A 15,159-nucleotide genomic window follows, 5' to 3' on the forward strand; every position below is an offset into this window, starting at 1 on the left:
GAATTTGGGTGAAAATTATAAGGAAGTATCTTTTATTTGCATCCAACAAAGAAAAATAGTTCTTTATATTAGTTTTTTAAATACACATTTGTAATGACTATACATAAAAAAGCAATTAAAAAGACAAACAGAGAAGCGGCCACAACATGCTCATATTGCTCTGCTTTTTAAATATACACCACTCATTTTAAAGAGTTAAAAATCCTTTGTGACCTAAATTAAAGAATACATAAACACATGCAAAGCTGTTTTTGCGAGAACAAATGAGCAGTGCTGTCCAGCAGCATCGCAGTGTTTGAAGTAACTATGCAGCATCGTAGGACTGTGGGAAAAAATACTTTTTTGGGGTGGTGGGGTTATAATAATTTGGAAAACATTTTAGAAGTTGTGTTAAATTTTGTGATGTTTAAAAAAACTACAGTGATCCCTACAAGGGTGTCACAGTGGTGTGGTGGTTAGCATTATCATAGCAAGAAGATTCTGGGTACAAATCCAACCTGGGGCCTTTCTGTGTGGAGTTTGCATGTTCTCTGCAGGTACTCCAACTTCCACCGACAGTGTGCACAAGGTTGGGTTAATTGGTGATTCTAAATTCTGTTGGTGTGAATGGTTGTCTGTCCTCATGTATTAGCCCTGTGACAGATTGGTGACCTGTCCAATGGTGTACCCTCCCTCTCGCCATATGACTGCTAGGATAAGCTCCAGCACCCATCCCCACGGTCATGAATTGGAAGAAAATGAATAGATGGATGGGGAGGGGGGAAGTACAAAATTAGTATGGATCTTCTTTCAAATTCCGGTAAAGGCAGCATGTAAACATCATCCCCAGAAGCTGAAACAAAACAGACACAAAGACCTCATTATTTCCAGACTCCATTAAAATAGATGTTCATATTTATCTCCGTTTTGCTCAGCAGTAAAAGCTTTCACCTGTAGAAATGCAATCCCTATACCAACTGCACCGAGAATATATAACTGACTCAAGAGGAATTCCTCTAACTTCATGATGCAGCCTCCCTGAGAGCACAAGAACAGGGGAGGAAAAAAAGAATAAATAATAATATCTTGTTATCATGTGAAATTTAGCCACGCTGCGTCGATGGAGAGCTTTCTCGTTTTTACCTCCACTCTGTAGATGTTGGAGGGATGGTCCCTGCGGCCGCAGAGTTCACCTGGAGTTTTACAGCAGCTATCGGGAACAAGACGCTCGTTCTCTGCTGCCTGGATCCACACACTGTCGCTCCAGTCTGAGAAGTTGTGGCTACCACAACACTTAAACTGAGAGGGAAAATAATGAGAAAATTGCAGTTAACACGGAATTTCATTATTAATCATGTCCAGTCTTACTGATGTTACTCATTTTTTATTCGAGCCTTTTTCTGAAACAAATTCTCCTTTTCCACACCTCCTGATGTAGTTTGTCCACAGCCTGTGTGATGCTCTCCTCTCCTGGCTGCTGGTATTTCTGCTGCATGGTCACTTTCAGGTTCTGTTTGAGCTCTTCATCCAGCTGTGAGACAGGAGAAGCTCTTTAGTACCTCCCATCAACAAAAATAGCTCCTGATCAAGTTTCCTCCTTCCCCCGTAACATTCCTGTCTACCTGAGCAATACCCACAGATAACTCAAAATATATGAGCACAGATTCTATGACCTCACTCCCTGATTCTAATGAAGACTCTTGCAAATAAAAATAACCTCAACCTGTCAGAACTAAAACAGACTGATATAAAGGAGAAACACACTGCAGTAGATTACCTGGTAGCAGAAAGGGAAACACTAGAGCAAGAAAAAAGGGGGAAGAAAGAGAGGCGTGAGAAGGATGGGGGAAAAATGGACAAATGAACATGCACAGAAAAGCATGTAAAACACACTTCACAAAGGAGTGCAGCAACTGAGTGGTTGTTAGATTTGACATTAAAATGATGCAAAGCTAGGAGAAATACTTGAAAGGAAAGTAGAATTAGTAAAATACACATAATGCAAGCAGAAAGACAAAAAAAAGACATTTGTAATTTCTGGGGTGAAATTTAAATGATGAATAGATATAACCATAAAAAGTACTGGAAGCTGTGCAAGTTATAGCAAAATAAACTGTATGTCACTATTTACTTTTGTCTCTATATACAAACAGATACAAATAGAAAATATGGCACCTCACCTCTTGGTAGTTAATGTATGCCAGAACACCAGCAATGATTTCCAGAAGGAAAATACAGAGCAACAAGATCAGATACTGTAGGCAGAGACATAACAAAAATGACTATGAATACAGTGAAATGCCATTATTTTGCACCATTTTGCAGGTTATAATGTCACTGAACATATCTGTGCATGGCTACAAAATACAAACATCATACTCCAGAAAATAAGTGATTAAATGGTGGGAAAGGAAGGTGCTCATTATAAAGATTGCGGGGAGTATGACCATAGAGATATACCACTGAGTCTGAGTGATATCCTCACAGACCCTCTGTCTGTCTGTCTGTCTGTCTGTCTCACTCACACACACTCTTAAGTCCAAGCAGCAGCTTGTGATGCCCTTCATTCCTCTGGCATGAGCCACACTCTATATCTAAACTCTTAAAGACACACTGTGCATGACTTTATCTGTTATATCTGACAGGCATGCCTGGCATAATGAGCTGCACTGAGTGCAGGCAGACGAGACAGAAGGTCACCAAGGATTAGCTTTCAATACACAACCTGGACCAGGGGGTGAGAGTGTATAAACATGGACTTAAAAGTGCCATGGTTTCTCATGTGAACTAATGAAAAAAGGATTTCAGCTTCTGTGGAGTGAAGTGAAACGGCCAAGAAAAATCAGTTTTTCTGTAACAGGTAGTATTTTGTGGGCGTGGTCACCGTACCACAACCAAAAGACTCTTCATCTCGTTCAGCGTGGCACAGCAGCCGATTATCCCGGTCACTATCACGATGACTCCAGCAGCTATCAGGATGTACGCCGAAGTTGCATAGAAGCTGGAGCTCAGCAAACTGATGTAGTCGCTCTTTTCCACCAGAGTCCACACGCCCACCGCCAACACAGCCCCACCTGCCAGCTGACAGAACATACCGTTACCAGCTCAACTCAAACCAGATGCTCGTAGTGAGAATGCAGCACATAAGTTATAACTTTGCTCTTAAAATGTGATCACACTGGACAACGCCTCATTCGTTCAGTGTAAGCCCTGAGAGACTAGAACATCAGTCTATTCTTAAAGCCTAAAGGAAATTGCAGTTAATAAAGTAAAAATAAGTAAATAAAAAAGTTTGTATGTTTGTTTGTTTGGTTTTTTTTGTTTTTTTAATGTGTCTGTGTACGAAGGAAGTCATCTTAATGTCTATGGCATTTTAAGCACTGCACAAATTTAATGTTGCAACTTTAAATCAATTACAACTGACTGAATTAATATGACATCGTTCAAAAGTTGCTTTTGTAATCTAAAATTCAGTGAAAATCTTTGCACTTTTATATTAACCTACCCAGAAAAGAACATTGAAAAGAAAAAGAAGATACTTCAGACAAATCGTCCCGCAGGCGTGCTTTTTTTCACGTCGAACTTCCATTCTGTTAAAAAAGGGGAATTATTAATGTTAGCAGCGTTCAAGCTGACACAATAAAGAAACAACCAAATATTCGATGGCACATCTCAGTCTCCCCCTAAAGGGATTACTACAAGATACTGAGAGCAAAACTGCAGGCTATACCCCCCCCCCCCGCAAGATTTACACAGATTTCTGTTCCTCTCCTTTATAATGGAAAGCTGTATTAGTGTCATATGTGATGTAGTTATATATGCAGTTTATTTGTATATCAGTTTCCTCTTTCAGTTCCCTTTAGTTCTGCCTTTGCCGTGGGTTGCAGAACAATTGGGCTTTTTGTGACAGCTATTGTTGAGATTGTACCTTAGTCTTTGCGCAGTAGCTCGAGGTGCTATAAGAGTGCAATGGAAAAGAGCTCAGAGAGGAAATCAAATATGTTGTGGGGAAAACATACTTAACGTCCTGTGTCACATATCATCCAGCAGACACACATCCGTCCCCCGTTTCAGTAACATAATCTGATCGTCTCATTCTTCAGTGATTTTGTGTTAGCTTTTCACTCTTTACTTCAGGCTCAAGTCAAATGTTGTTATTCTTGCCTAAACAGAACTTTCCTGGTGCTTCTATTTTGAGAGAAGTCATGATCCTGAGCATCATGGGAAATGTTTTTCTTTTCTGTTTTTTATATTTTAAACACAAATGAACATCTTTGTTTACAAACATAAATAAAGAACAGTTAAAAAGATAACACGTATAAACCTGATTAAAATATACTTTTAAGACAATCTTAATGTGTAAGTACGACTGAAAACAATATCACCGTGGTCATATTCAGAGTTATTTTTAACTCATTATGTCATGGAAAAACTGCTCTGTTTTCACACAGACCAAAATACTCCTACCTGGTTTAGATGGTGGACCTCCCAAAGGATGTAGATTATCAGGGTAACGTCTTCTCAGAGTCCGCCGACCTCAGCGTCCAACTGTCTTTGAAGGTTGAGCGCAACAGTGTAAGTTCTCAGCTGACAGTCACACTCGAGCCTCCCACTCAAGGGTCTGAGCGTCTGTCCTCTTTTGGCACAACAGGCTGCTCGCCCCTCTGCAAGCTGTACTTGTCTGCCCCCAGCTGGTTTCCCATGCATACGAGCTCTACTTGCTTTAAAGCATGCAGCTTAAAAGGTTTAACTGATTTTTTTCAAGACACATGACAAAAGAGCAGTCATCAAAAATAGATTTTATTAGACATTTCTGAAAGATGCATAAACCCAAAGGAAAACATTATTCTATTCAGTAAACTTGTTCACAGAAAAATGCCTGATGTGATGTCAAAGAAGAACACCTGGAGGCAGTTTCAGTCTTTTCAAAAGCCTGTCCTCAACTGTTCATGCACAGCAACTTCTTTTAGGCATGGTTTCAGTCAGTAGAAGTGCATCTTCACACTGGCGTTCATGCTGAGTTACCAACATCCTAAAATGTACAGAAACCGCAACATATGAGAAGAAAAATCTGCGATCTTACTGTAATATCAGAGGAAGTTCATCCAGCTACCAGTTTATTAGGTAATTAATAGATTAACAGTAGTGGAATCTATTATGGAATCTGAGATAGAATATATGTATGCTGAATTGCTTGCTACTTTGATCCCTTTGTCGATTCGTCAGATAAAACAACTACCATGGCAATTTTAAAAATGTTACCAAAGCCTCCCTCTGAAGACTTGCGTGCATAAAACAAACAAAACAAAACAAAAGACAACATTTACACTCAGCACCTCCCTCTTCTCATTTATTATTAGCCTTTGATAGGATGTTTAAAAGTCACAAATGGGCAAAGCTACAACAGAAAAGTACAGAAGGATTATCTGTAATATTATATAAATGCTCCAGAGGATTTTCATAATGTGATTCTGTAAATCACAAATATGTGATGCCATACCCTGCCAGGTGATTCATTAGTTCCTCCACGTTCAATCCATTCCTGGCACTGCACTCATAAAACAAAGCTTGATGTTGCTGTATAACCAAAAAAATAGACTTTTCTTTTTATACATTTGTGGCTTTCCAATTTTAGAAATTTGGGTGAATAGTCTAATGCGCCTCACCTCTGCCAGTTTTTGACCCTCTTCTGTTCTCACTTCTCTACGCTGATTGTCAGCCAAGTCCAGCTTGTTCCCCAGCAGCATTAGTACAGCACCTTCACACATCTTCTCCTGAGACAAACACACAGCGGGTTTATAGTACACGCTATACATAAAGGAGATACACCAAAGAGGTCACCCCAATAATATATATAAAAACTGAGCAGCTCCTTCAGTGGGAGACTGCAGCACCCACGGTGTGGGACGGAGAGATTTCGCAGGTCTTTCCTCCCCACTGCTGTCAGACTCCACAACAAAGACTTTTGCAGCTGATCAAACCCTCACACGTGCAATAAGACTGCTATATGTGCAATTCTTATACAATTCTTCTTCTGACGAAGTTGTACTTTTGTATTTTCTTACTCAGTTGTATATAGCATTTGTATTTCTATTTTATTCTATTGTATATATTATTCTATTCTATTCTATTTTATTGTATTGTATATAGTATTTTATTTTATTTTATTGCATTCCAGTGTTTTTCTAATTTCTGCTACATAACTTTGCACTTTTGCTGTAACAAAACAAATTTCCCACCTGTGGGACTAATAAAGGTCATCTTATATAAAAAAGGAATCAAAGTTAGGACTGAGATTCGTGCATCGCCATTACGTCAGTAACTTTCACGTATATTCAAATAAAGATCCACTGTTTTGCATGCTTTTACATCAAACCATGGTAGTGCCGCCTACTCACCCTGATGGAGTCCATCCATCCTCTCACTGCAGTGAAGGAGGCGGAGTGCGTTACATCATACATGGCAAGGATGCCGTCGGCCTTTCGGTAGTACTGCTCGGTGATGCTGCGAAACCTAAAAAACAGATTCGATGTAAAACATTCTGCACCTCGGATGATTTTGTGTGCTTGTGTAAACATGTCTGACCTCTCCTGCCCTGCAGTGTCCCACAGCTGCAGGATGATGGTGGTGGAGTCCACAGTTATAGTCTTCATCTTAAAATCGATACCTATGAACAACAAAGCCTTATGACTTCATGCTCGACTTCAATACATATATCAAACATTTACTTCAACATACACACAGTTTTCTATACACTGATGAGCACGTAGATCGCTGTGAAAAGACTTACCAATGGTAGTGCTGACTTTACTGTCGGAGCGCCCTGTGCAATAATACTGGATGAAGGAGCTCTTACCCACCCCCGAGTTACCCAGAAACACAACCTTGAACACTTGCTGAGTACTGACAGCTTTGCTCTAGAATTCAGATAAAAGAATCAAAGGTGACATTTTGATCAATCTAATATTTGAAAAGTTAAATTTTTATTTTTTTTTGAGTGACCAGTGGTTGTTTAAGCCCTAAACCAAAAGCCTCAAAACATAATTTCCATCATTACTGCTCAGTTTTGTTGCTGCATCTGCGCTATTCAATAATTATTTCTCAGATATATTATGTGTATTTGTAGATTTTACATTTTCCCTACCTGAGTTTGGGTCTGTTCAACATTTTCACCCCTGACTCTACATGACGGTTGGTGTTTCTTGGATGATATTGTCACCTCTGTCTTTTTGTCCTGCTCCAACTCATCAGCAGAGCACGGCTGTCTTCAGAATCAATAAATACACAAAATTAGTGGCTGCCTATATCCATCAGCTACATCACTGCAAAAATGACAAACAGATGCACTATTTATACAAACCTTTTCATTGGCTTGTCCTCCAGTAAGTAGTTACCTATAACTGACCCTCTCTTCTGCAAAGCCTGTGTGACATTTGGAGTCTACAAGGTTTTTGTAGAAAGTGAGGCAGAAGAAATATGTAGCATTAAGATTTCATACTCGTCCACAGATTTATAAAGTATTAAAGATTTATGGATGTAGCATGGTGCATATCCAAGGTAAATGCGCTTTGAACCGAACCGCTCAGTGCGATGTCTGGTGAAAACCAAACACAGGATATCAGCACAAAAGCCTCATGTGGTGGTGGAGGGTTTATGATTTGGGTGTTTTGTAGCCACAGACTTGGACATATTGGCTTCATTCAAAACGACTACTTCAAGTTATTGTGCTGAACTCTACAAACTACTGAATTATGTCTATGGTGTACTTGATTTTATCACAGGACTGCACTCATGAGTGTGTGATCTCTGTAGTAATTCCACTTGCTTCCACTGGTAAACTATTTACAGTGTACATTTAAAATGCAGGAATGCAGTCCAACTATGATTATTCATTTATTTTTAACTGTGCACTCGTGTTTGTAGATTTAAAAAAATACAATAGGTAAATAAAGAAAGAGGCAGTCTTTGCGTCAAGGTTGATTTTTAAAAAAAAAAAAATACTCATGAGATTATTTGCACATTTTATACAAAAATGCTTCATGTTTGTTTTGTGAAACAACAAGGATGAGCTGAACCTGCTGAAAGTTGCTAAATTAGATTATCAGTCATGAAAAGTCTGAGAAAAAGTTTTATTAGATTGAAAAAAAAATACTTAGTTCACCTGAATTTGTACAGTGAAATGTGACCAATAAACATAAATATAAATAGAACATTTTCTTTTCCTTCAAGTTGACACAGGACAGAATAAACGTCTAGTCAACAAAATCCTTCAGTTCACTGAGCACATCCACAGAAAAACAACATTGCAAAAGGCTGTGTCAGCAACATTAATTAATAACCAAAAAAATAACAGCTGCCCATATAAATAATAACAGATGATGTAAAACATGAATCTATTCCAAGTTTTAGCTTAGGGTGGATCAACCTGCTGTGTCCACGGCATACAAACATCTTCACTAGGTAGGTAATATGTTAAGGGCAGAGGAGGAAGGACAGCATGTCTGTGACTAACCCTCTTCTGAGACTGTTGGGCGTCTTTCTCATCTCGCAGCCTTTTGTTCATATCCCTGACACACACACACACACACACACACACACACACAAAAGAAATCTATTTAGAGACATCCTCACACGGTGAGACCCGTGTCTCAAATGGTGAATTAAATTTTAAAAAAGAAAAGAAAAAAAAAAAAGACCACGGGTAAGTTTGAATAGTGCATTTTCCTTGGGAAGCTTCCTAACTGAGAAATGTGAAAAGGAAATATCTGCACGGCATCCGCAGTAGGAGCTGTTTGAACTCTCCAAAAAATAAGGAAAGGCGCTTTGATGCTTCCTTTATTACAGGATACACCGGACCAATCTTATTAAAGGAGAGAAGATGGCGCTGTCCCAAAATCATTTCATGCCATAACCTACTGATATGTTTTGAATTTTTAAAAACAGCTTGTTAAATGCACAGGAAAGGAAACTGACATTTGATAGAGTGGGTTTCACTTTACATTAGCAGTGTCTATTGCTGTATTGCCAATGTGCTTTCTGCTACAGGTCTCATTCAATGAAGTGATATTTTTCACTGACTGTTCTCATTTCTATGACCTGCATAAAACAACAAGGTGAGATGAAGATATGAGTTTTGTAGTTTATCTTATGGCGGTGTTAAGGAGTCTAGTGTAAGTGTGGCGGGATTTTTGGACTATTCAAACATACCTGTAGTCTGTGAACTTGGCATTAACTGAAACAGCAGACAGTTTTAGACTTACCTCAATATCTCCAGTTGTCTCAAAAGACTCTCTTTCTCCTTCTTCATGTTCCTTGACACCTTCATCACGTTTCTAAGTGAAGCAAACAAAAGATTTGAAATCTTTACTTGATCCAGATGTCTTAGCTAATTACTGACCTATTTCTAATCTTTTATTTAAAGAAATCTTGAAGGAGTTGTTGTAAAATGGCCAACTGATCATTTGCAAGTAGAGTTCAGCCTTCTCACCATAGCACAGAAACAGCACTAGTGAAGGTTACAAATGATGTTCCAGTGGCCTCTGACAGCAGACTCATCTCTATCCTTGTCCTGTTAGACCTCATTGCAGCATTTGATACCGCTAACCACAACATTTTACTAGAGATTAGAACACACTGCTCATCTTAAAGGGCCTTTAATACATATGGTACCTGGTAGAGATATATGTGAGATGCACTGGTTTAAATCATAGATAATCATGAAAATGGGGAATCTTTTTAAAACATGGAAGTTAGTCATGGAGCTCCACAGGGCTCTGAGCGGGAACCAATAGTTTTTAATATTATGCATGCTTCCCTTAGACAATATTGTTAAAAAACACTGCATACATTTTCATAGTTATGAAGATGATACCCAGCATTATTTATCCATGAAGCCAGATGATAAAAATCTACTACTATCTAAAATGGGTTGATCTGATATCCTCGTGTTGGTGTTGTTCCCAGATCATCATACTAAATGTTGTTCCAGGATCAACATTGCAAGTGACCAATCAGAATGTTGTGACGTCATACTTTTGCGACTTCGGGAAAAACCGGCGTAAAACAAAAAACTGTACTAAAGCTGCGTGAAACCGCCTCTGTCCGCCGATCAATGGACCCTGACCCTAACCCTAACCGTAACCCTTTAATAAACAGTAAGCAGAATTGATATTGTCCTTGCAACATTGGAATTTCATAAATGCACGAATGGCTTGGCGCGCAAAAGAATAACGTCACAACAATGTGATTGGTCACTTGCAATGTTGAACCTGGAACAACATTTTCATGATGGTCTGGGAACAACACCAACACGAGGATATCAGATCATCCTCTAAAATACGTCCTTCAGCGAGCACATTAAACAAATGTTTTCTTTAATTGCTGCTTTCATTCATTTGCACAGTGCCTCTAAAATCAGAAGCGTTCCTGTCTCAGAGTGATTCTGAAAAAAATAGCTTCTACATTTATTACTTGTAGGCTAGAGTATTCTAATTCACTGTCATCAGGTAGTTAAAAACTCCCCGATAAGCCTTCAGTTGATCCAGAACACTGCAACAAGAGTACAAACCAGGACTAGAAACAAAGAGCACATGTTTCTCCCATATCAACTTCTCTTCATCACCCGCCTGTTAAATTCAGAATAGAATTTATAATCCTTCTCTTCACACTCAAACTCTTGACTGACTCAGATGTCTGCCCCTACCTGAGCCTGGTTCAGTCAGAGGTTTCTTCCTGTTAAAAGTGAGTTTTCCTTCCTTTTGTTGCAAAGTGCTTGCTTATAGAAGGTTGTGTGATTGTTAGGGTTTCTTTCTAATATTATCTCCCTTACAATATGCAGGGCATGGGGTCTGTCATTGTGAATTGGTACCAAATAAATTAAAGTAAATGAAATTAAAATTAAAAAAAAAAATGTTTCAGCCATACCACATGCAGACAATGTTTTTAATGACTTCAAAGCTGGTGCTAAGGCATCATCTGGACCTTGGTTAATCACCTCTGTCTGGCCAGTTGTTCTTGCGCATTGCTGATCTGCGCCAAGTTGAGCTGAGCCAACGCAGCCTGCAACTGTTCTTTGTTGCGCTCCACCTGCTCCTGTAACTGCATGTTGAGGTCCTGAAGCTGCTGGTTCTGCTCTTTGATGTTTACTTGCTCGTGGCTCAGCTGGCGCATTCGGGTCTCAAGCTGAGAACAAAGACAGATCCTGTTCGCATTAAAATATAACGCCCTTCATAATGGCATGAGTACAGTTCGGATGCCTACCTCCGTCTGTTTTTTCAGTGTATTCTCCAACTCCTGTTCCCGCATCCTCAGCTCCTCCTCAAGTATTTTCCCTTTCTCCTTCTGTTTAATACTGTCCTTGATTTCACAATAAATTCATTAAATGCTAATTTGAGGTACACCTGCTAAAAGGAACAACAGTGCAACTACCACATATCTATACCTGAGCAAGGAGCTTCTCTCTCTCCTCTCTGATTTGACTTTCCATTTCCTCATATATAGACCGAACAACCTGATCATGTTCGCTCTCCCGTCTAATGCAGAAAAAAACAACAACACAAAATCTCAGCATAATCCAAACACTCACAGTTAAACTACTTAAAATGAATGTACTGGAAGGAAGGTGCGACCTGCGTAAGGCTTGTTCCAGACTGTCTCTCTCTTTCATGGTGTCTTGTAAATGGGACACTGCATGGACCAAGATGCCCTCTAGGACGCTCAGCATCTCTGGTCGGTCTCTCTGGAGCTCACACCACAGAGTACACAGCTCCTGCTGACTGACACACAGCACAATACACAACTGTTAATGTGACCGAAAAACAAAACTAACTGTGACTGCACAACATCCCTTGTTTACATGAAAAGAGAAGGTGCTGAGTTTAAATGCTGAACTGCATAAATACATTTACATATTGAAGAAGTCCTTGAAGATTCCTTTAAATAAACAGTCCTTTGAAACATTACCATCTCCTAATGCACATTACATTAAACCTTGAAGTAGCAGAAGACCACGCCTGGTGTCAATTTTTCAGTCAAAAATAAAACTCAATCGCAGCAGATGATGCATTTAAACCATTTTATGAGAACAGTATGAACATAGTGTATATGCTAACATTTGAGGATGAAGGTGACGTTACTGTACACAGCTGCTGCAGTGAAACTGAATGGAGAAATCTTGGTGGACAGTTTAAAGGGAAGCTAATGGTAAAGATTTTAGGGCAGAGTACTCACTCTTTGAAAAGTTTGTCAGTGCCAAGTTCCATTAGTATGTTTACAAATCTAACAGCACTGGGGTCCTGAGAAAAGTCCGCCTCGTCCAGTTCTTCTTCTGCTTCATCATGATCCAGGTCTGTCACCTCCTCCAGCTCCACCTGCTCACCTACACCACAGAAAATAGAACCGAGGAATAACATAATGTGCTTATTTAATCATCCGCTTTTAAAACTGTTCTAAAATGACTGAGTGCAGCGTGCTCACCGAGCCCAGTGTTGAACTCCACAGGAGTGAGGTAACCATTGCCCTCTCTGTCCAGACTGTCAAAGACTGTTTCTAGCTGTTCAGGGGTCAGTGGCAACTCCCACTGTAACCTCTAAAAGCACAATAATATTAGTAATAACAAGAAAAACTTTAATCAAATATCAATTTGATAATCAGACTTTCGAAAGTGCTGTGAGAAACAGTCAAAAATAATCAGAAGGACAAGGTCGTGAAAGCTGAGAATAAGTTAAAATAAAGTTAAAAAGTAAGAAAGAGAACACAAGAAGAAAAGGAGGATCATGAAAATACAAAACATTAATGCATAGAAAACTGAGCAAGTAGAGGAGATGACAAAGTTCAAGACTCTGCAGTCAGTCTAAACGTTGCTCCTCTACCACATTAGCTGCTCACCTGCATGTCCTGCTTTGTGATAAACCCTTTTCCCTCTTTGTCACAGAGCAGAAACAGCTGTTTGGCCTTGCTCATGGTCTTTGCCAGCGGGCTCAGTGGAACTGGCTCCCTGCTGCGGGGTGAAGCTAGCGGACTACGCCCGTGGCCTGATCTGGGGCTCCCAGGAGGCAGAGTCCGCGCTCTGGGGCTCAGTTGCACTGCCTCGCCACTGCCTTCACCCACCAGCACCTCATCATCGTACAGCCACTTAGACATTGCTGCACAGAGACAGATGGGTGTGGGTTTGAATGTGTCTATCATTAAGTACAGGCTATGTAAACATGCTTATCTTCTAGTATATCACATGATAGAGAACACACGATCGTAATAATATTTCAGCTATGCTAAATTTATTCATCCAGGAATAACGCTGCTTGTCCGGCACAGTTTTAGAATTACATTTGCTTACATTTTTGGGTCTACTTTTTAGTATTGCAAGATAGTGCAAGAAACAGGACCTTGACCCTCCCTTGTCAAACAAGAGGTGCAGAAAAAACTAGCTATTGACTCTACACATCATGTGAGCTCCTGTGACCGGCTGTCTGATCAGTCGTGTCTATGCTACATTTTAGGACATTTTTTAGGAATGCAGTGCGACAAACTTTGATAAAGAAAATGGTTTTCATAGAACACATTTTGTTCTATAAACATTTTCATAGATAATTTTAAATCCCCTGAAAGGCTTGACAAGAACTCCTCATTCAGATGAGCCAGTTGTCCTCACTGTTTATATAGATTAAAAAAATCTAACCTATGAATGAGCACCAGGATGCGTGGAAGGTAAAAAAACAGGATGGTGTCATGTGAAAAGAATTAGTGTCCTCGAATGGGAGGGAGGATAGCTACGGGAGAGGAGATGCAAATTAAACATTTGCAGTTGTTTGCATTGTCAGAACAACCACAATTGCAAACAAATTTTACTTGCAGGAATTGTTGGGGGAAAAACAGCCTCCATGACAACATGACTGTTCATATAAAACAGTGATTTATAAGGGTTACCAGCGTCACACATGATCATTCTTCAAGTAAGATGACATTGCTATTACTCAGGATAGCCATTTCAGTGTAAACACAACTAAACATACTACTAAACTGATCCAGAAGTAAGAACTACTTTCTTTCTGGACATCCTTACGCTACATTGAATTAAAAAAAGGTCTGCCTCAGTGGTTGATAAAATATTGCCTTCCTTTCCATGGCGTGCTATCTATGAAGGCATAAAATCCAAAACACTGATTATCGCAGTAAATTATCGTACTGATTATCTATGAAGCCTTCAAAACTTGGGTGTAATAAGGGATATACTGCAATTTCAGATAAGAGACCTGTGTAAACACTGTAGGCTGAGGATTTTGTATGACACCTCAGATTCCCAATAAGCCAAAGGTCATATCAAAACTTTTAAGCACTTAAAAACACTTCCTAGTAAGCTCTAAGTTTGGTGCAAATGTAGGCAGCCCCGGGGAGTGAGACAACATGCTGTAGGGTACAAAAATAACTGAGGCAAACTTAAGAGTCAAGCATTAGATCACATCCTGTCTGACTGTGTGAATGTATTTAGAACATATGTTGAACATGTGCTGAGTTCCTCTTCATTAAATGCGACAGTTTGTAAAATGCAGTTCAGCGTTGATGGCTGTAATTTAGCAAGATCACTCACAATTAATTAAAGTGAGTAAATATGCCCCGTTTTAGAGCAAAGTGTCAAGCACGGGAAACTAAAACCAGCGAAAGGAGACGTGTACATTTATTATTAACGGGGGAGAGAACCTGCACTACAAAACAACAGGTTGTCAACTTGACACAACACAGAGAAGGTGGCGATCAGCGCGACGAATAGCATTTCTAAATGACTCGCTTTACTGCGCTGTTTGACAACTCTAGGAAGTTGAAGAAACTTTCACAACTTACCTGCGGTGTGCTGAACTCAGGTCTCCAGTCATTACCTTTGATCACCTCGGAGGCATTCAAAGACTTACTCACGCCGCTGGGTGGCAGTGACGACCTCGCCTGACAGGGAGATTACCGTAATATATGCCGCAGCACGGCGGATTTGAGACACTCGGAAATTTCTACTAAGTTGTTACGCTTATTCGTTCAGTTTTTAGAAAGCAACCATCCAAGTTTCCACGATACACATTAATGCCCTGCCAAATTAGTGAAAATTAATTAATTTGGGAATTTTGTATTTTTGCTTAACTCTCGGAAAAAAACGTACTACCGTTATTACGGTAACAAGAAGCGTTACCATGGAAT

The 15,159-nt window shown here is 39.6% G+C and overlaps 2 protein-coding genes across 3 annotated transcripts; both read right to left on the reverse strand.

Annotated features, from left to right (window-relative positions):
- Positions 1 to 9: 9 nt before the first annotated feature.
- cd151 (CD151 molecule) lies at positions 10 to 4,629 on the reverse strand. Of its 2 annotated transcripts, XM_005730081.2 has the most exons (9): positions 4,447 to 4,629; positions 3,485 to 3,569; positions 2,869 to 3,060; positions 2,160 to 2,234; positions 1,757 to 1,777; positions 1,406 to 1,510; positions 1,123 to 1,278; positions 931 to 1,017; positions 10 to 832 (listed from the first exon to the last, which is right to left on the reverse strand). In XM_005730081.2, the coding sequence occupies exons 2-9, from the start codon at positions 3,566 to 3,568 to the stop codon at positions 773 to 775; spliced, it is 780 nt and encodes a 259-aa protein (XP_005730138.1). In that variant the 5' UTR covers position 3,569; positions 4,447 to 4,629; the 3' UTR covers positions 10 to 772. The 2 variants fall into 2 exon arrangements, with proteins under 2 accessions (XP_005730138.1, XP_005730139.1); XM_005730082.2 differs by lacking the exon at positions 1,757 to 1,777.
- Positions 4,630 to 4,835: 206 nt separating this feature from the next.
- Positions 4,836 to 14,878, reverse strand: cracr2b (calcium release activated channel regulator 2B). Its single transcript, XM_005730087.2, has 18 exons — positions 14,815 to 14,878; positions 12,865 to 13,121; positions 12,454 to 12,565; positions 12,208 to 12,355; positions 11,607 to 11,753; positions 11,420 to 11,510; positions 11,239 to 11,334; positions 10,973 to 11,160; positions 9,240 to 9,311; positions 8,492 to 8,546; positions 7,340 to 7,419; positions 7,124 to 7,244; positions 6,770 to 6,896; positions 6,565 to 6,646; positions 6,378 to 6,492; positions 5,646 to 5,753; positions 5,480 to 5,556; positions 4,836 to 5,011 (listed from the first exon to the last, which is right to left on the reverse strand). The coding sequence occupies exons 2-18, from the start codon at positions 13,117 to 13,119 to the stop codon at positions 4,927 to 4,929; spliced, it is 1,959 nt and encodes a 652-aa protein (XP_005730144.2). The 5' UTR covers positions 13,120 to 13,121; positions 14,815 to 14,878; the 3' UTR covers positions 4,836 to 4,926.
- Positions 14,879 to 15,159: the final 281 nt, after the last annotated feature.

Source organism: Pundamilia nyererei, unplaced genomic scaffold, assembly GCF_000239375.1.
Source record: "Pundamilia nyererei isolate P.nyererei 1_Seehausen unplaced genomic scaffold, PunNye1.0 scaffold00035, whole genome shotgun sequence".
Classification (NCBI taxonomy): domain Eukaryota; kingdom Metazoa; phylum Chordata; class Actinopteri; order Cichliformes; family Cichlidae; genus Pundamilia; species Pundamilia nyererei.

What these genes read in the sequence shown, in the direction of transcription:
- cracr2b (XM_005730087.2), bottom strand. Translation starts at nt 13,119, where the DNA reads ATGTCTAAGTGGCTGTACGATGATGAGGTGCTGGTGGGTGAAGGCAGT. An exon ending in TCACAAAGCAGGACATGCAG is followed by an intron (nt 12,566 to 12,864) that starts GTGAGCAGCTAA and finishes TTGTGCTTTTAG; the next exon opens with AGGTTACAGTGGGAGTTGCC. An exon ending in GAGAGAAGCTCCTTGCTCAG is followed by an intron (nt 11,335 to 11,419) that starts GTATAGATATGT and finishes TGTGAAATCAAG; the next exon opens with GACAGTATTAAACAGAAGGA.
- cd151 (XM_005730081.2), bottom strand. Translation starts at nt 3,568, where the DNA reads ATGGAAGTTCGACGTGAAAAAAAGCACGCCTGCGGGACGATTTGTCTG. An exon ending in TTTTCAATGTTCTTTTCTGG is followed by an intron (nt 3,061 to 3,484) that starts GTAGGTTAATAT and finishes ATGTTCTGTCAG; the next exon opens with CTGGCAGGTGGGGCTGTGTT. An exon ending in TGGACAAACTACATCAGGAG is followed by an intron (nt 1,279 to 1,405) that starts GTGTGGAAAAGG and finishes TTTCCCTCTCAG; the next exon opens with TTTAAGTGTTGTGGTAGCCA.